At 41.9% G+C, this 21,144-nt stretch overlaps 1 protein-coding gene across 1 annotated transcript; it reads left to right on the forward strand.

Annotated features, from left to right (window-relative positions):
- The first annotated feature begins 861 nt into the window (after window positions 1–861).
- tomm7 (translocase of outer mitochondrial membrane 7 homolog (yeast)) lies at window positions 862–20,041 on the forward strand. Its single transcript, XM_052015391.1, has 3 exons — window positions 862–1,028; window positions 11,926–11,974; window positions 19,418–20,041. Exons 1-3 carry the CDS (start codon window positions 926–928, stop codon window positions 19,431–19,433), a joined length of 168 nt encoding a protein of 55 aa, XP_051871351.1. The 5' UTR covers window positions 862–925; the 3' UTR covers window positions 19,434–20,041.
- Window positions 20,042–21,144: the final 1,103 nt, after the last annotated feature.

Below are 21,144 nucleotides of genomic sequence, written 5' to 3' on the forward strand. Positions count from 1 at the left end.
AACAAACTTTGCCCCATCTATCCCCTTTACACTAAGGAGGTGACAATCAATATTAGGGAAGTTGAAATCATCCACGACAACAACCCTGTTATTTTTGCACCTCTCCAAAATCTGCCTCCCAATCTGCTCCTCAGTGTCTCTGCTGCTATTGAGAGCTCTGTAGACCCAATAGAGTGATGACTCCCTTCCTGTTTATGACTTCCAGCCAGACGGACTCAATAGATGATCCCTCCAGGACATCCTCCCTTTCTACAGCTGTGACACTGTCCCTGATAAGCAAAGCTACTCACCCAGGAGGGAAAAGGTTTAACATGGCAGTTGATAGGTTCTTGATTAGTAAGGGTGTCAAAGATTATGGGGAAAAGGCAGGAGAATGGGGTTGAGGGGAAAAAATAAATCAGGCATGATCGAATGGCGGAGTAGACTTGCTGGTCCAAATGGCCTATAGGCCTATGTCTAATGGTCTAGATGGTAAAACTGTATACAACATTAATTTGATCCATACAGAGTATAGCTCTAGTCATCACACTCCAGGAAGAATGTGATAACACAAGAGAAAGTAGGGTAGAAAGTTGCAAGGAGGTTGCAGGGCTGGAAAATTTTTGTTCTGTGGAGAAATTGTCTAGGTTGTTTTCTTTGTCACAAAGGGGACTGAGGGAAGGTCGGAGTGCATAAATAAGGGTAAATAGAAATGACCTTGAGCAACACACAAGACTCTGGAGGAACCCTGCGGGTTAGGCAGCATCTATGGAGGGAGATGGACAGTCGACGTGTGGGCTGGGGACCCTCCATCGGGACTGGGCATCAGGAATGTCCTGATGCTCTCCCGCGCCCGAACGCTGGGTGGCGCTCTGCGCGGAGGACTGCCTCCTTCCTCCGGTGTCTGAGCTGGCGGCTCTGGGCGCGGGCGGCTCGCTGTGTGAAGATGGTCAGACTGAGCAAGGAGAGCAAACAGCGGCTGCAACAAGTCTTTCGCTGCACTCAGTTCGCCATTCGCTGGGGCTTCATCCCGACTGTGCTTTACCTGGGTCAGTACCGGTGGGGGTCGGGGGCGCGGGCCCGCCGTTTGTCCCCGCGGCGAGGCCCGGGAACGCTCGGTAGCAGCGGGGAGCGGGCGCCCTGAGCCTGCCGCCTCCCTCACCTGAACACCGGGGACCTTACCTGGAGCACCTGGCTGCTTCGGTTACCTTGGAGAGAGCGACCCGCTGATCCACACGGTCGTGTGCTTCTGCCGCCAGGCTCTGCTTCACCCCAGGCCTGGGAGGCGTGGAACACGTCCAAGGATAAACTGCTCAAAATACAATTACTGGGATGCCAGGCCGCGGTCAGGCTGTACCTGTGACATTGCTTATAGTTCTGGTCTCTTTATCTGAAAAAGAATGGCGAGCGTATAGTGACGATTCACTGGACTGGACAGTGACTGGACTTTGATGCCGTGCTCCACCTTCCTTTCCTACTCGATTCCACCATCTGCAGCCACCACCTCCCTGCCTTTGTTGCTATTTCCACTCTTCTCTCCTCCATCTGCCTATCGCCTCTATTATTGTCACTTGTACCGAGGTACAGTGAAAAACTTGTCTTGCACACTGACGTACAGGTCAATTCATTACACTGCATTGAGGTAGAACAGGGTAAAAAAAACAGAATACAGAGTAAAGTGTCACAGCTGCAGAGGAAGTGCAGTGCAGGTAGACAATAAGGTGCAAGGTCACAACAAGGTACATTGTGAGGCTAAGAGTCCATCTCATCATATAAAGGAACTGTTCGATAGTCTTATCACAGTGGGATAGAAGCTGCCCTTGACCCTGGTGGTATGTGCCCTCAGGCTCCTGTATCTTGTGCCTGATGGGAGAGGGGAGAAGAGAGAGTGCCCCGGATGGGTGGGCTCTTTAATTATACTGGCTGCTTCACCAAGGCAACAAGAAGTATAGACAGAGTCCATGGAGGGGAGACTTGTTTCTGTGATGTGCTAGGCTGTGTCCACAACTCTCTGCAGTTTCTTGCGGTCCCAGGTAGAGCAATTGCCATTATCAAGCTGTGATGCATGCAGATTGGATGCTTTCTATGGTGCATGAATAAAAGTTGGTGAGTGTCAAAGGGGACATGCCAAATTTCTTTAGCCTCCTGAGGAAGTACAGGCGCTGGTGAGCTTTCTTGACTGTGCGTCTATGTGGTTGGACCAGGACAGGCTACTGGTGATGGTCACTCCTCGGAACTTGAAGCTCTCAACCCTCTGGACCTCAGCACCGTTGATGTAGACAGGAGCATGTACACCGACCCCTTTCCTGAAGTCAATGACCAGCTCTTTAGTTCTGCTGACATTGAGGGAAAGGTTGTTGTCATGACACCATGTCACTAAGCTCTCTATCTCCTTCCTCTACTCCGACTTCTCATTATTTGAGCTATGGCCCACTGCAGTGGTATCATCTGTAAGCTCATAGATAGAGAATCTGGCCACACAGTCATGAGTATTTTGGGAGCAGAGTAGAGGACTGAGGAGTTTGCCTGCTCTTGCACCACCCCTTACACTCAGCTTTTTATACCAGCAATCTGCCCTCTATATTTCAGTTCAGATGAAGAAGGGTCTGGACCTGAAATGTCGACTTGTCCATTTTCCTCCACAGATGCTGCCTGACCTACTGAGTTCCTTCTTCATTTTGTCACTTCAGATTCCAGCATCTCTTGTGTCTCACTAGACTGGTTGCTGTTTGAGGAGACATTGAATAGATCGGACTTGTATTGTCTAAAGTTGTGAAGAATGAGAGGAGGTCTCATTCAAGCTTACTAAATTCTTGCAGGCTTATTTGGTTCTAGATTCCCCTTGGCTGAGGAGTCAAGAACCAAGGGTCATAGTCTCCAAATTAGGGTTGGCCCTAATGAGGAGAAATTGCTTCACAGAGGGTGGAGAATCTTAGGAGTTCAGTTTGTTCAAAACAGATTAATAGATTTCTGGATATTAAAGGAATAAAGGGATATTGGGATCATCCAGGAAAATAGCATTGGGGTAGGGATGAGCCATGACCTTGATGAATGATGGTGCAGACTTGGGTCATTTGACTTATGCCTGTTTTTTCATGTGTCTTTGGGATTTTATTGATGTCGTAAGCGTGAAATGACCTTAAGGGCATCGAGTTCCTGCCCTTAGATTTTTATGAGCTGTTTTAAGAGTATGGCTTTTATAAATTTGGTGTGCTATATTAGTTGACAAAGTAAGGCAGGAGATAATGGTGGTGAATGTGGATTTTATAGGCTCTCCTTTGTGACCACGTAGATTTCCCCCAGATGCCCAAGTGTCTTCTATGTGTTGGTTGGTAGGTTAATTGGTTGCTGGAAACTATCACTTATGTAGGTAGTGGGGTGGAGAATCAGGATGAGTATGTAGATTTACAATGAAAATAAGTGGGGGGATAAAATTGATGGGATTGTTCTGAGAACCATCATAGGAAGAGGCAATTCCATTCATAAATCTTTGTCATAAGAAAGTATGAGAAATATTCAGCATGTTTGGAGGATCTAACTCACTGGTATATCATCTTCTGTATAATAAAGTCTCCTCTTTATACTTCCACTTCTTTATATCACTGTCATGTGATTTGTTGTTTGAATGTCTACACCATATTAAGGAACTTCATCTAATGGAATGGGAAGATATGGTAGTTGTATGTCTACTGCATGGGCCCTTTAGGAGGAACCAGTCATATAAAACAAGATGGTTGTAATAATTAAACAGAATCTGAGTTTGTCTTGTTATATTTGTACTTGCAAAAAATAGACATGGGTCTTTATTCCAGGTGAATTCACAATTGAAATTAAGGTATCATTTCCCTCTGCCCTTCCCAGATTGCTGCATTTTGGCTGTCATTGTACAGGTGAAAAATACTATCATGCTGGAGGAACTCAGCAGGCCAGGCAGCATCTGTGGAGAAAAGCAAGTGGTCAACGTTTCAGGCCAGCACCCTTCTTCAGGACTGAAGATAGGAAAAGGGGAAGCCCAATATATAGGAGGGAAAAGCAGAGTTTGTACGTTCTCCCCGTGTCTGCATGGGTTTCCTCCGGGTGCTCCGGTTTCCTCCCACGTTCTAAAGATGTACAGGTTAGGAAGTTGTGGGCATGCTATGTTGGCACCAGGAGTGTGGCGACACTTGCTGGCTCCCCCAGAACACTATGCAAAAGATTTATTTCACTGTGTGTTTCGATGTACATGTGAGTAATAAGATATCTTAATCTTAATTTAGTTACTGATGAACGCTTGGTGTACACCAGCTGAAGGAGCGAATTGTTCACAGTGACTCCTTCTGTCTACTTGTGCAGTTTCTGTGTGCTAAATGAGGAATTTTTATATAGAGTTGGATATGAGTCATCTGCACGTGTTCTCTCAAGCTAAGACTAGTGTTTAGTTTGTGAGCTTTTATTTTAAAGCATATGGGAAGAAAATGAGCACCTTACAAACTTGAAGTAAAAACAGAAAAATGCTGGAAACACTCGGGTCAGACAGCATTTGTGGAAAGAGAAACAGATGATGTTTCAGGTCCAAGATCCTTTATTTTCTCTTATAAACCTGATGTTTTTAAGAACGCACAAACACAAAGAGTAAGGAAGCTATAGATAGGACAGAAAGTCCTGTGGTTGTTCTTGGGATATTGTGACATCATTTCTTAACACTGAGCAAGATTTTGAAATTCACTTTGTGCTCTTAAATCATCTATTTTTAACCAAGTTTTGCAGTTTCATTTGTTAATCCTGCTTTTCTTGATAATAGCAGTGGGTTTTCAGAAAATTGGTCAATTAGCAAATTTTCTGTTGGCTTTTTATATTCATGGTCATGCAGTACCTTTTAAAGCAAAAATTTTTGGGTTGTCAACCGTCAGACCAGGCAGAACTGCCCTTCCCAGATTGCTGCATTTTGGCTGTCATAGTACAGGTGAAAAACACTATGATGCTGGAGGAACTCAGCAGGCCAGGAAGCGTCTGTGGAGAAAAGCAGGTGGTCAACGTTTCGAGTCAGCACCCTTCTTCAGGACTGAGGATAGGAAAAGGGGAAGCCCAATATATAGGAGGGAAAAGCAGAGCAGTGATAGGTGGACAAAAGAGGGGAGGTGAAGCGGGCATAGGGTGGTGATAGGTAGATGTAGGTAAGAGATGGTGATAAGCAGGTGTGGGGGAGGAGGGGAGAGCAGATCCACTGGGGGATGGGTCAAAGGTCAGGGGAGAGAGGGGAAAAAAGAGGCGAGGGAAGGGGAGGAGAGAGGTGGGGTGGAGGGGGGCATTACCTGAAGTGGGAGAATTCAATATTTATGCCATTAGGCTATAAGCTTTTAGGACAGAGAATGAGGTACTATTCCTCCAGTTTGCGCTTGGAATTCTCCTGGCAGTGAAGGAGACCAAGGACTGACATATAAGTGATAGTGTGGGAGGAGCAGTTAAAGTGAATGGAAACAGGGAGATGCAGGTCGCGGTTACAGACAGAGTGCAGGTGTTCTGCGAAATGGTCACCTATTCTGCGTTTGTTCTCACCAATGTAGAGGAGGTCACACTTGGAGGACCAAATGCAGTAGATGATGTTAAGGGAGGTGCAGGTGAATCTCTGTCTCTCCTGAAAGGACTGTTTGGGTCCCTGGATGGAGGCGATGGAGGTGGTGTAGGGGCAGGTGTTGCACCTATGGCGGGGGCAGTGGAAAGTTCCTGGGGTGGGAGCGGGACGGAGGGTGGGGGGAGAAGTGAACTCGGGAGTCGCAGAGAGGGCGGTCCCTGCGAAAGGCAGAAAGGGGTGGGAAGGGGAAGATATACTTGGTGGTGGGGTCCCGTTGGAGTTGGCGGAAGTGGCGGAGACTGATGTGTTGGATAGGTAGGCTGGTGGGACGAAATGTGAGGACAAGGGGGACACTGTCCTTGTTGGGTCTGGGAGGGGTGGGGGTGGAGGGCGGCGTAGACACAGAGTGAGGAGGGTCACATGGCTGTGGAACTGAGTCTGAGTGAGCACATGGTCGAGGAGCTGGAGAGCAGAGGAGATCACAGAGGTGGAGCAGTGAGAGAGGGACTCACGAAGCTCCTGTCGAAGAGAGGAAGAAAACTTCTTCAAAGTGGGCATCCTTGAAGAGACTTTGCAGTGGCACAGTAATACTAGAGAAACAAAGGACTGCAGATGCTGGAATCCAGATGAAAAAACACGATGATGCTGGAGGAACTTGGAACCTTACAGCCTAACGGCATGAATATTTAATTCTCCTGCTTCAGGTGATGCCCCCATCCCCACCCCACCCTGCTTCTCTTCTCCCCTTTCCTAGCCTCTTTTTTTCTACCTTCTTTTTCCTCTTTTTCCTTACCTTTGACGCATCCCCCAGTGGATCTGCTCTCGCCACCTCCCCTGCACCTGCCTATCACTATCTCTTACCTGCATCTACCTATCACCAACCTGTGCCCACCCCACCTCCTCTCTTTTGTCCACCTATCACTGCTCTGCTTTTCCCTCCTATATACTGGGCTTCCCCTTTTCCTATCTTCAGTCCTGAAGATGAGTCCTGACCCAAAATGTTGACTGCCTGCTTTTCTCCATGGATGCTGCCTGGCTTGCTGAGTTCCTCCAGCATCGTCTTGTTTTTAATCTAAGTAATGGAGCCTTGCAATGATAACTGGTAAAACAGTGTATCTGGGGAAAATAATCTTCCTGCAAGTCCTGAGTCTTGATGTCCTCAATCCCAATGAAGGTTCTCGACCTGAAACATTGACTATTTCCCTCCATAGGTGCTGCCTGACCCGCTGAGTTCCTCCAGCTTTGTGTGTTGTCCCTGTAAGCCAACCTTTTTCTGATATTTTCTGGATGACGTCCTAAGTGGATGTTGAAAAATTGATGACAAATGTTTGAATGTCTAAAATCTTTTTATTATAAGTCCTTGTGGATGCCGTTTCAGAAACTGAAGGCTGTATTTATCATAAACGGGAAAGAAATTAGTTGATTGAAAGAGCTGTTCCACTGGTGATTCAGGGATCAGTGACAAGTAGCACCTCATGAATCATTCTTGGAATAATTATCTGGGTAGGCTAATGAAGGCATGAAGTCTTCACAGAATCATTCATGGAGCACTTAGTGGATGTGACAGGGAGATTCTGGGTTCCGATACAAAGCTGAGCTGATGTGTTCAGTGACCTCCATTATATTACACAGTGTTGTAATGAAAGAAGTTGGAAAGATTTTAAAGTAGCAGATACTTAAAAGCTTGGTCCAGAGGAATTGTTTCCTAGCTCATTGAGGGTAAAAAAAGGCTTGGAACTAATGGAGGCACTGGATTTATTCTTTTCTAATTCACTTTAGATAGTGTCTGAAGAATGGAAGATCACAAATGTTCTAGAACATTCAAAAAACATACAGGGCAGTCAGCTTAGTTGGTCAGAATCTTAGAGATTCCAATTGGGCACTAATTGGCAGAGAAAAATATGAACTAATCAAGGATGGCAGCATAGATGTATTAAAATTTGTGCTTGATTAATTTGATTGAATCCTTTGTAAGAGCAAGGGAGGGGGTAAAAGGTACTATTGAGTTTACATACGTGGACTTTGAAAATGTACTAAATAAAATGTTACAAAATAAACTAGTGAGGAAAATTGAAGCAGTATGATAAACTTTCCATTGAATTATAGAGTCGTACAGCATGGAAACAGGTCCTTCAGCCCAACTTGTACATGCTGACTGTGTTGCCCAGTGAGCTAGTCCATCTGCCCGTGTTTGACCCATAGCCCTCTAAACCTCTCCTATCCATGCATTTATCTAGATGCCTTTTAAACATTGCTAATGTGCCTGCCTCAACTGCTATTTCTGGCAGCTCATTCCAAATATGCACCACCCTTTGCATGAAGAAACGACCCCTGATGTCCCTTTTAAACCTCTCACCTCTGATCATAAACCTATGTCGTCTTGTTTTCAGCACCCCTTCCCTGGGAAAATGACTATGTGCTTTCACCCTGTCTATACCCCTCATGATCTTGTATATATACCTCTGTCAGGTTACCCCTCAATCTTCTACATTCCAGGGAATAAAGTCCTAGTCTACACAACCTCTCCATGTAACTCAGGCCCCCAAGTCCAGGCAATGTCCTAGTAAATCTTTTCTTCACTCTTTCCAGTTTAATCAGGTGAGTTAAAGGGGAGTGCACGGACTGGGGCCCCAATGAGTGGAAAGGGGAGCATGGGAGTCTGGGCTCTGGTGTGTTAGAGGGAATGTGGGAATAAATTGGGGCCCTAGTGAGCGGAAAGGGAGTGTGGCAAATATTACCTGGTTAGCAAGGTGCTGAGCAGTTGGGATCTCTGAATAGTTGGATAGCAGATTATCATAGTTTCACTGTGTTAGATTCTTTAAAAATGATGTATTATAGTCTTTTTTTGATGCTCATAAGTAAATTTGTATATGACATATGACAGAGGTTTTCATTTTATAGTGTGATTCAAACACGGCAAATCTCTAATTCAGGAATAAATTTCTGAAATTGGAGATAAGACATGCATATTTCTTTTCCATTTTCCCTTAATGACATATAGCTTACTATATGGTCATTTTATATTAGCTTAAAACTAGAAGTGTAATTCAACATAAATAATCTCCAAGACAGATAATTGATATAGCTGCTCGGGGCATTCCTATAAACTGTATGCATTTTTTTCCCCAAAATTGAGTCGAATTGGAATTAGATAATGTGCATTTAGTCCTGAAGTACCTTATAAAGTTTACAGCATTGTCCTGGGTGGCTTTGTCTTTGTATAACCTTATCTAAGCTTGATACATTATTATGTAATATTGACTTGAATACCCTTTCACTTGTTAACAGAATTTACAGAATTTCATTTTTGTTCTACGTTTCATGGTAACTTAAGTTAATTGTCTTCAGTTTATATTAGTAGTAGTAGTTCTCATAGAGTCGTAGAGTTGTATAGCACAGAAACAGCCCCTTCAGCCCACCATGTCCTTCCACACTAATTCCATTTCCCTGCATTATCCCTATCCTTCTATGCCTTGCCTATTTAAGTGCTTGTCTAAATATTTCTTAAATGTGGTAACTGTATTTGACTCCACCACCTTCTCTGGCAGCAAGTTCCAGATATACAATCTTAATGAACATTCCTTCCCTACATATGTAATTTAAATCCTAAAAGTAACATACAGTGGCATGCAAAAGTTTGGGCACCCCTGGTCAAAATTCTGCTACTGTGAACCTCTAAGCGAGTAAAAGATGACCTGATTTCTAAAAGGCATAAAGTTAAAGATGACACATTTCTTTAATATTTTAAGCAAGATTATTTTTTTATCTCCATATTTTACAGTTTCAAAATAACAAAAAAGGAAAAGGGACCAAAGTAAAAGTTTGGGCACCCTGCGTGGTCAGTACTTAGTAACACCCCCTTTGGCAAGTATCACAGCTTGTAAACGCTTTCTGTAGCCAGCTAAGAGTCTTTCAATTCTTGTTTGGGGAATTTTTTCCCATTCTTCCTTGCAAAAGACTTCTAGTTCTGTGAGATTCTTGGGCTGTCTTGCATGCACTGCTCTTTTGAGGTCTATCCACAGATTTTCGATGATGTTTAGGTCGTGGGACTGTGAGGGCCATGGCAAAACCTTCAGCTTGTGCCTCTTGAGGTAGTCCATTGTGGATTTTGAGGTGTGTTTAGGATCGTTATCCTGTTGTAGAAGCCATCCTCTTTTCACCTTCAGCTTTTTTACAGACGGTGTGATGTTTGCTTCCAGAATTTGCTGGTATTTAATTGAATTAATTCTTCCCTCCAGCAGTGACATGTTCCCCATGCCACTGGCTGCAACACAAGCCCAAAGCATGATCGATCCACCCCTGTGCTTAACAGTTGGAGAGGTGTTCTTTTCATGAAATTCTGCACCCTTTTTTCTCCAAACATACCTTTGCTCATTGTGGCCAAAAAGTTCTATTTTAACTTCATCAGTCCACAGGACTTGTTTCCAAAATGCATCAGGCTTGTTTAGATGTTCCTTTGCAAACATCTGATGCTGAATTTTGTGGTGAGGACGCAGGAAAGGTTTTCTTCTGATGACTCTTCCATGAAGGTCATATTTATGCAGGTGTCGCTGCACAGTAGAACAGTGCACCCCCACTCCAGAGTCTGCTAAATCTTTCTGAAGGTCTTTTGCAGTCAAATGGGGGTTTTGATTTGCCTTTCTAGCAATCCTAGGAGCAGTTCTCTTGGAAAGTTTGCTTGGTCTTCCAGACCTCAACTTGACCTCCACCGTTTCTGTTAACTGCCATTTCTTAATTACATCATGAACTGAGGAAACGGCCACCTGAAAACGCTTTGCTATCTTCTTATAGCCTTCTCCTGCTCTGTGGGCATCATTTATTTTAATTTTCAGAGTGCTAGGCAGCTGCTTAGAGGAGCCCATGGCTGCTGATTGTCGGGACAAGGTTTGAGGAGTCAGAGTATTTATAAAGCTTTGAAATTTGCATCACCTGGCCTTTCCTAACGATGACTGTGAACAAGCCATAGCCCGAACAAGCTAATGAAGGTCTGAGACCATGGTAAAAGTTATCTGAGAGCTCAAATCTCTTAGGGTGCCCAAACATTTGCATGGTGCTCCTTTCCTTTTTTCACTCTAAAATTATACAAAACAAAAATAATACACTAATCTTGCTTAAAATGTTGAAAAGAATGTTTCATCTTTAACTTTGACTTTTGGAGATCAATTCATCTTCTACTCACTTAACTATTCATAGTAACAGAAATTTTGACCAGGGGTGCCCAAACTTTTGCATGCCACTGTACATGAAATGATTTGAGTGATTCAGTGGTAGTAAAATTGAATTGAGGAGTGCATCTGTTCTCACGTTGGACATGGTATATCAGAATTAGATAGCATAATCAGCTGCCAGTTAGGCAACAAAGCAAAGTACTTTGATTCCAGATTCGGGAATGAATATTCAACATTTTACATTGCTATTTGTAATTTCAGATTCACAGTTGATTCTTAACTGCCCTCTGTCACAGCCATGCTAAGTCATTCAATTATACCAAACTGCTAAATCATAATGCAAGAATAGAAGTTGATGGATCATTCAGCACTGACCGAGGTACTAGGTTTGGATAAATTAAAAATCCACCAGATTTGTTTTTGCAACAAAGTCCTTGTGAATGTTTTGGGGGGGGGGGGGTGGAGGGGGTGGAAGTTATCCCACAGATCAATCAAGCAATGGGTTGACATAGTAGTACTCTCTTAAAAGTATGTCCTCAGTTAGTAGTGCTGGACATGCTACATTGTGGCATCGATGCATTATACTCTGCTCCAAAAATTCATTCCATCGAAGTTGATAACACTCAGTTTTGGTTTTGACAACACTCTTTTGCTCCAGATATTATTGCAATCTCTGTCCAGATGTGAAAAATTGATTTCCAGTGGTGAGAATGGCTGTCCTTGGCATTAAGATAACATTTCATTGTGTGGCATCAAAGAGGTTTAACAAAACTGAAATCAATGAGAATTAAGGGGAAAAATATTCACTGACTCGCAGGTGAAGTAAAATGTTGGTAAATGTGAGGTCATCCACTTTGGAAGGGAAAATAGGAGATTAGATTATTATTTAAATGGTGAAAGATTGCAGCATGCTGTTGTGCAGAGGGACTTGGCAATGCTTGTGAATGAATCAGGTAAGGTTGGTTTGTAGGTGCAACAGGTTATCAAGAAGGCAAATGGAATGTTGGCCTTCATTGCTAGAGGGATTGAATTTAAGAGCAGGGAGGTTATGCTGATATCTTGATCTCCTGTACCACTTGTTCCTGTGAAGTAAATGAGTGTACCAGCAGTAATGTTAGTAATATGTATCGTTTTTGTAAATCTAAATTATGATCTTAGACTTCGAATATACTTCATGATTTTTTGTTGGCTTTAGGGATATATTATAAATATTTTGTTTTCCACCAGGTTTTAGAAGAGGTGGAGATCCAGGCATGCCAGAACCCAATCTTCTCAGGTAAACCCCTGAAATTATATTGATAACTCGAAGGAACATATTTTTTTTGTTGTATGTTATGCTTTGGTGTGAACATAGAACATAGAACACTACAGTACAGTACAGACCCTTCGACCCACAAATGTTGTGCCGACATTTCATCCTGTTCTAAGATCTATCTAACCCTTCCCTCCCACATAGCCCCCTATTTTTCTATCACTCATTGTGTCTATCTAAGAGCCTCCTAAACGTCCCTAATGTGTCTGCCCCCACAACCTCTGCAGGCAGTGCGTTCCACGCACCCACCACTCTCTGTGTAGAACTGAAAGTGAATGAGCAAGTGCAGCAGGCAGTGATGAAGGCTAATTGAATGTTGGCCTGTATTACAAGGGGAATTGAGTACAAAAGCAAAGAGATTCTTTTGCATTTGTACAGGGCCCTGGTGAGACCACTTCTGGAGTATTGTGTACAGTTTTGGTCTCCAGGGTTAAGGAAGGATATCCTGGCTATAGAGGGCGTGCAGCGTAGGTTTACGAGGTTAATTCCGGGGATGTCGGGACTGTCTTATGCTGAGAGGTTGGAGAGACTGGGATTGTACACGCTGGAATTGAGAAGACTGAGAGGGGATCTGATTGAAACATACAGAATTATTAAGGGATTGGACAAGATAGAGACAGGAAATATGTTCCAGATGTTGGGGAAGTCCAGGACCAGGGGGCATGATTTAAGAATAAGGGCTAGGCCATTTAGGACAGAGGCGAGGAAAAACTTCTTCTCCCAGAGGGTTGTGAATTTGTGGAATGCACTGCCTCAGAGGGCAGTGGAGGCCAATTCTCTGGGCACTTTCAAGAAGGAGCTAGATAGGTTTCTTATAGATAGGGGAATCAAGGGATATGGGGACAAGGCAGGAACTGGATATTGATTGTTGAGGATCAGCCATGATCTCAAAATGGCGGTGCAGACTCGAAGAGCCGAATGGTCTACTTCTGCTCCTATTGTCTATTGTCTAAAACAAAAACTCGTGTTAGATATTGTCGCACTGGGAAAGAGTCTCTGACTGTCCACTCGATCTATGCCTCTTATCATCTTGTAGACCTCTATCAACTCACCTCTCATCCTCCTCCTCTCCAAAGAGAAAAGCCCTAGCTCACTCAACCTATCCTCATAAGACATGCTCTCCAATCCAGGCAACATCCTGATAAATCTCCTCTGCACCCTCTCTAAAGCTTCCACATCCTTTTTGTAATGAGGCGACCAGAACTGAACACAATACTCCAAGTGTGGTCTGACCAGAGTTCTATAGAGCTGCAGCATCACCTCGCGGCTCTTGAACTCAATACCCCGACTAATGAAGGCCAACACTCCATACGCCTTCTTAACAACCCTATCAACTTGCGTGGCAACCTTGAGGGATCTATGGATGTGGACCCCAAGATCCCTTTGTGGTAAATAGTTTGCATGTATTTATAAAACCATAAGACATAGGAGCAGAATTAGGCCATTTGGCTCATCATGTCTGCTCCGCCATTTGATCATGGCTGATTTATTTTGCCCTCTCAACCTCATTCTCTGGTCTTCTCCCCATAATCTTTGAAGTCCTTACTAAACCAGAATCTGTCAGCCTCCACTTTAAATATACCCAATGACTTGGCATCCACAGCCATCTGTGCAATGAATTCCACAGATTCACCACCCTCTGGCTATTCCTCCTCATCTCTGTTCTAAAGGGACGTCCTTTTATTCGGAGGCTGTGCCCTCTCTAGTCCTAGACACTCCCACTACTGGAAACATCCTCTTCGTGTCCACTCTATCCAGGCCTTTCAGTATTCAGTAGGTATCAATGAGATCCCCCCTCATCCTTCTAAACTCCAGCGAGTACAAGCCCAGAGCTATCCAATGCTCCTCATACATTAAGCCTGCCGTTGCCAGGATCATTCTTGTAAACATCCTCTGACCATCTCCAATGCCAGCACATTCTTCTTTTGATATGAGGCCCAAAACTGCTCACAATACTCCAAATTTCGTCTGACCAATGCCTTATAAAGCCTCAGCATTACATCCTTGCTTTTACGTTCTAGTCTTCTTGAAATGAATGCTAACATTGCATTTGACTTCCTTACTACAGACTCAACCTGCAAGTTAACCTTCAGGGAATCCTTCACTAGGACTCCCAAGTCCCTTTGCACCTCCAATTTCTGAATTCACTCTCCATTTAGAAAATAATCTACGCCTTTATTCCTTTCAATACACCAATGTGCATGACCGTACACTTCCCTACGCTGTATTCCATCTGCCACTTCTTTGCCCATTCTCCCAACCTGTCCAAGTCCTCCTGCAGACTCCCTACTTCCTCAATACTACCTGCCCCTCCACCTATCTTTGTATCATCCAAGATTTCCCCTTAAGGCAACCAGGCTAACTTCAGCCTGTTTTATCATGTGTCTCCAAGTACCCCAAAACCTATTTCTTAATAATGAACTCTAAAATACCAATCTCTGAAGTCAGGCTGACTGACCTATAATTTCCTGTCTTTTGCCTCCCTCCCTCCTTGAAGAGTGGAGTGACATTTGTGATTTTCCAGTCCTCCGGAGCCATTCCTGAATCTAGTGATTCTAGAATCTAGTAGTTCTCTTGCATTTTATTTCCAAACTCTTAATGTCAGTGTTTGGGAGAAGGTGCAGACTCATTTACTATGGGATCCTGTTGCAGAAGTTATTTTTATTTTTTGTATCCTCAGCACCAGACAGTTTTTTTTGCTTCTTCCCCAGCCATCATTTGATTTTACCAGGGTGGAAATGTCAAATACGAGAGGGTATAGGTTTAAGGTGAGAGGAAGAAAAGTTAAAGGGGATATAAGAGGCAAGTTTTTTTTAAAGGGTGGTAGAGCAGGGATCCCAGAACAGATCCCTGCGGAACACCACTGGTCACTGACCTCCAGGCAGAATACTCTCCATCTGCTGCCACCCTCTGCTTTCTGTGGCCAAGCCAATTCTGAATCTACATAGCCAAGTTTCCATGGATCCCATGCCTCATGATTTTTTTGGATGAGCCTACCAGGGGGAACCTTGTCAAGTGCCTTATTAAAGTCCATATACACCACATCCACTGCTCTATATTCATCAATTTGTTTTGTCACCTCTTCGAAAAACTCAATTTGGCTTGTGAGGCATGACCTCCCTTCAGAAGGCCATGCTGACTATCCTTAATAAGACTATGCTTCCCCAAATGTTTATAAATCCTGTCCCTAAGAATCCTCTCCAATAGCTTGCCCACCACTGACGTGAGATTCACTGGTCTATAATTCCCAGGATTATCCCTATTATCTTTCTTGAACAAAGGAACATTTGCCATCCTCCAATCCTCTGATACCACTCCTGTGCCAGGGAGGGAGGACACAGATATCATTGTCAACACCCCAGCTATATCTTACCTCACTCTCTGTAGTAACCCGTCTAGCTCTGGGGACTTATCTATCCTAATGTTTTTCAGAAGCTCCAGCACTACCTCTTTCTTAACCTCGACATGTTCCAGCACGTTATCCTGTTCTACGCTGGCCTCACATTCATCAAAGTACCTCTGTCTATTGAACTCTGAAGCAAAGTATTCATTAAGGACCTCCCCTACGTCCTCCGCCTCCAAGCACGTTTCCCCCTTTTATCCCTGAGTGGTCCTACCCTCACTCTAGTCATCCTCCTGTTCATGTATGTGTGGAATGCCTTGGGTTTTCCTTAATTCTACTCAAGGCCTTCTCATGTCCCATTCTAGCTCTCCAAAGTCCCTTCTTAAGCTCCTTCCTGGCTACCTTATAATTCTCAAGAGCCCTGTCTGATTGGTATTGGTATTGGTTTATTATTGTCACTTGTACCGAGCTACAGTACAAAGCTTGTCTTACAAACCGATCGTACGGGTCAATTCATTACACAGTGCAGTTACATTGAGTTAGTACAGTGTGCACTGATGTAGTACAGGTAAAAACAATCACAGTACAGAGTAAAGTGTCACAGCTACAGAGAAAGTGCAGTGCAATAAGGTGCAAATAAGATTTTTTACTTCCTAAACCTTAAGTATGCTTCCTTCTTCCTCTTGACTAAATGTTTCACCTCTCTTGAAAGCATGGTTCCTTTACCCTACCATTCATTCCCTGTATCAGTGGGACCCCATGCAAATGTTACCTAAACAGCCTCCATATTTCTGCTGTGCATTTCTCTGAGAGCATCTATTCCCAATTTACGCTCCCAAATTCCTGCCTAAAACCATTGTAATGGGCCCTCCCCAATTAAAAACTTTCCCATATCATCTGTTCCTATCCTTGTACAAATAAATATGACAAAAACATGTACAAGAAGTAACTAAGGCAAATGGAATGTTGGTTTTTATTGCAAGGTGAAATAGGACACGAGAAAGGAACTGTACAGGACTTTGGTGAGATTATACTCTGAATACTCTACAATTTTGGTCTCTTTATTTAAGGGATGATTTGTTTTAATGGCAATACAGTGAAGGTTCACTGGTGTAATTCCAGAGATGAGGAAAGATCAGCAAAGTGGATCGATTCTCTTAGAGTGTTGATTTCATTGAAGCTATATTATTAAATGTGTTTAAGAATGAGTTGACCAATTTTCTTGGGGCTAGAGGGATCAAGGGCACAGGAGAGAAAACTGGATTTGGATGATCAGCCATGATCCTATTGTCTGGGGGAGTAGAGTCGAAGGGTTGAATAGCCTGCTATTGCTCTTACTATCTATGTTTCTATGAAATATGAGACAGGGTAGATCCTGAGAGAATGTTTTCCCTGCTGTGAGGAACTATGAGCCTGAAGGGTTACCCATTTAAAGCTGCCATAAGGAAGGATTTCTGCTCTGAGGGTTGTGAAACTTTGGAATTCTGTACCCAAGAGAACTGTGGATGCTGAACTATTAACTGTATTAAAGGCTGAAATAGGATTTTGGATTACATGGGAATTGGACGTTATGTAGTTTGGACAGGAATTAATACCAAAGATCAAATATGAGCCATGGTCTTAATGAGTGCAGGTGCAGGCTCAAAGGGCTTTTGGTCCTATTCAATGTTCATGTTTTATGAACCTTAGGAAAAATAGCGTGCCAAAAACAATAGTACAAAGAAAATTTGAATCATGAAACTGGGGAAAAGTAGGGAAGATAGTAAAGTCAAAGCACAGCACTTTTTAGTCTGTTTTTAAGTGTCTATTTTTGCAATAAATTAGCATTGGTATTACTGTAATAAAGCAATTTTAGTCAGGGGATTTTCAATGAAGTGTTTGAGCTAAAATCTTCTTGTAGCCAAAAGTTCCCTGGCCTTGTTGGCAGTTAAATTTACACATCAGGATGTGTGCTTTAGAGTTAAAGCTTTTCAGTTAAAAATTGCAATTGTTATCTACTTTTAACTGTAAAATTTTCAAGTAGATTTGAAATTAGCCATTCTAAAAAGTAATGAATAATAATTGTAGTTAGTGAGTTATTGTGCTTAACATGGTCAATTATCTTTCCTCTTATCCAGAAACCATTTTTAAATATGAGCTATAACTTTGCAAGAAAATCACAGGCAAATAATCCAGAAGATTTGAAATATTTTTGTCATGGTGTGCAGGAATGTGCCAGTTTAAAGACCATTGATTTTTAGCTTTTAGTGACTAATCCATGAAATATCATTCACAAACCACTGGTAAAAATCTCAAAATACTCACTAATTCAGGGTATTGTAAATGGAATCAAATTTAGTCAATGTGTGTAAACCAATACATTTAATGCATGAAGGAATTGTGAAAATTGATCTCTGAAAGATTATCTTGCAATTTCAGATGAAAATACAAACATTTTTATCTTTTTAGTTCATTGATTCATTGTCATTGCAAGGAAGTACGAATTATTTTGGTCTTGCAGTGATGTAAGAAAGAGTTTGTAGCTAGTTGCTGTGATATTGGTTCATAGATAAATGGTACAATGGCATGGTACCTTACAAAACCAAATGTTTGTGTTCTAAAGTGGTGTAAGTAAAAGTTAAATCCTGTAATTTCCTCGTCGTATTGCCAGTCATAGATAGAGAAGTTAAATACAATGCCATGGAATGAAGTGGAAATAAAAGAAAATCACTTTTGGTTGCTTTTTTAAATTTGTGAGCAATCAACCATCTACCTCTTTGGCATCCATTAGGTTTGAGGATGAAGTGCTTCCACTGCAGTCCCTTGTGTTTTGAGGTGGCTCATAAGGCAACTGTGGAACCCACAAATTCAGCCACACATTGAAGTTCTTGCTTGAGTAGCTGGCTAGGTATCACAGAAGGTTGTGTACTCCTTCTGCAGCTTTTTCTGGCTATCTGAATGCTTCCATTGAAGTTCTTAGTACCATCCCAAATGTTGCTTCATTTTGAATGATTGTGAGCCAAGGATTCTCATGAGTCAATTTGCATGTAGCACTTTTTCAAGAGGCCTTTGAGAACATCCTTGAATTATTTCTTCCGTCCTCCTGGTAATGTCTTACCACGATGGACATTGGAGCAGAGTGCCACTGGTCATTTGCTGCCTAGCATTTAAATATCATGACCTGCCCATCAGAATTGGCTGAGTGCCTTAATGCAGAGTATGCTGGCCCCACAGAGTGCTGGCATTCATCCTGCCAGTGGATTATTTTCCAGAGACGGCGGTGGTATCTCTCCAGTACTTTGAGGTGCCTGCTGCTGTAGGTGGGCTAGATCCCTGAGGCATACAGGAGACCAGGAATGTGCAGCAGGTAGATTTTGAGGATGAGGTTTAGTAGGTGCATTCCTGGTCAATGATAGTGTAACCAAGCTACTCTAGACGGGTGTTGAACTTTCCCTTCCAGAGTACAAACTTAGCAGTAGCTGATGTGCATTGCTTTTAATGATCAGGTCACATACGTTACTATATTCCTTTGCTCTTCACCCCTGTTAAGTTTTTAAAAATTTTCCACAGATTTATTTGTTACTAATAAAATGCATATATCTGTATTTAAATTTCAGTTGCCACTTAACTGACAGTTTTGCTTGTATTACTTCTTCCACAGAGTTTAATAATGGTTTCCAGTTTGATATCGTCAGCAAATTTTGATGTAGTTACTTAATCAAAATCATTGATATAAATAATGAAAAAATCATTGCAAATACCAATTACTATGGAATACCATTTTCTATTTTTCGCTAATCTGAATGACACTTTATCCCCACGCTTCTTTCCATCTTGTTATTTTTCTTGACTCCAAATTCCAAATCCTTGTCATGAAATGATTAATGACAAGGTCAAATACCAATCATTGCAAACCTGTCTGCCATATTATGTAGGCTGAAAGATGGAGCTACTACCTATTTCAATGTAATTATGCCTTAATCAGGAGGATCCTCAATTTTATTTTAACATCAGTCTTTTCAGGTAAAAATATTTTGGATGAACCAAAGAGAATTCTATAAATCAGTTGCATTTTCTATTTGTAGTTTGCTGTGGGGATGAAAACAGAACAGAAGACCTTCTATTTCAACTGGAAGTGCCATTTGAGGGGAAATTTGGAAAGGATAGATCACTGCTATTGACGGATTAATTGCGTAACAGATCTACAACAAAGGAATTTCCAGGGGAAACTTGCACACTATATAGTAATCCTGTAAAAATAAAACTGTGTTTGTGGCTCTATGTACAATTAAAACTTAATAGAAGAGAAAGAAAACAAAAAAAATCTAAAAATGGCAGAATGAATTGTGCTGTGTGAATCTGTCAGGTGCCTTAGTTTAAAAACTAAGCACTCCTTTAAAATGAGAAGCCTCTGCAAAATGTACTTGGATACATCAAATGTTATCTAACTGAGCTTTTAAGGTAACAGTTGTAATTATTAAGGTGTTAAATGTTTTAGGTAAGCTTTATTTGAAACTCTTATTTTCATCGGGTAAGATGCATCGGGTAAATTTTGCTTTGGATTTGACAGTTGTAATGAAGATATGGATTAGAAATCCATCAATTAAAATAGAATTTCCCAGCAGTAAATTAATTGCTTATATGCAGCTGATTAAACAAAAGACATTTGTACTCTGAATAAAATGTGCTCTTTGCCATTCTTAATATTATGTAATATTTTACACTCAATTGTGAATCTTAGTTTTTTACAGGTGCCATCTATTTTTTCATCACTTTCTGGAACCTCAGGAAATACATTCTTCAGAAGTAGCCACACATGCTGTTTTGATGACTTCAATGCTGTCCTTCCTGATAGTTTCTATTTAATTTTAAATCAAGCCACTTTTTAGTTTTTGTACACTCTGAAGCGTTACTTGAATATTGTTAGATGTTTCTGTTTATTTTCATGAGGATTGATATTTGCTGCATGTATAAAATTTCATTGGCACACATAAATCTATATCGAAGTGACATTTATGATGTGGTTCTAATAAAACCTACTTTCACGACTTGCAGGAAGGTCATAAATACATTGAATAAAGTGGCTGTTCCGTAAGTTATGTGCATTATTTTTGGGGAGTGTGGTGTATGAGAATTTTCTCATACACCACACTCTGTTAAACAGCTCTAATGTACAGCATTTTAATTAACCTAATTTTAACGTCAATTTAGTTTCTGGTCGTGTCTTCCCCCATGGATTTCACTGTTACGATGCTTTCACTTTTTCCAAAAAAATGCAGCTTTATGGCTTTCCTGAGACCCAAAACCAATTTTTAGCGTTGTCTTAAACAGCAATTAAAACATAGTGGGTGGGAATATTTTAGCTGAACATATGTTATACTTTTTTTGCTGACTAATCTTAGAATCGCACTGGGTTAATGGTGAACAGATGAACCTGAGTGCAGTCCACAATACTGCTAACATTCATACTGCCACAATACTGGCTCGGTTTAACATCTGAAAGGCAACAATTTGTTAGTCTCATGATCTTGTTTTATTTGAAACATTTTGTTCCATACTACTTATCCATCAATATCAGTCATTATCCTTTGAGGGCTTAATCCTATTCAGGAATTAATCAGGCTTTTAAAGGTAACCAATGCCAAGCAAGATTAAAAGGCCAATGACCATTTTTCAGATGGGTTAGAGCAGTGGTTTTCAACCTTTTTCATGCTGCGGCCCCCCAGGACATGTCCTTGTTAGACGGTGGACCCCCAAGGCCCACAAAATCAAACAATCGATAATTCATGCATACAACACTTAAATTACTGCA

The sequence above is a fragment of the Pristis pectinata genome, chromosome 5 (genome assembly GCF_009764475.1).
Source record: "Pristis pectinata isolate sPriPec2 chromosome 5, sPriPec2.1.pri, whole genome shotgun sequence".
Lineage (NCBI taxonomy): Eukaryota > Metazoa > Chordata > Chondrichthyes > Rhinopristiformes > Pristidae > Pristis > Pristis pectinata.

Excerpts from the sequence above, each read along its gene's own strand:
- tomm7 (XM_052015391.1), top strand. The coding sequence starts at position 926 with ATGGTCAGACTGAGCAAGGAGAGCAAACAGCGGCTGCAACAAGTCTTT. Across the intron at positions 1,029-11,925 it reads CCCGACTGTGCTTTACCTGG|GTTTTAGAAGAGGTGGAGAT; the intron begins GTCAGTACCGGT and ends GTTTTCCACCAG.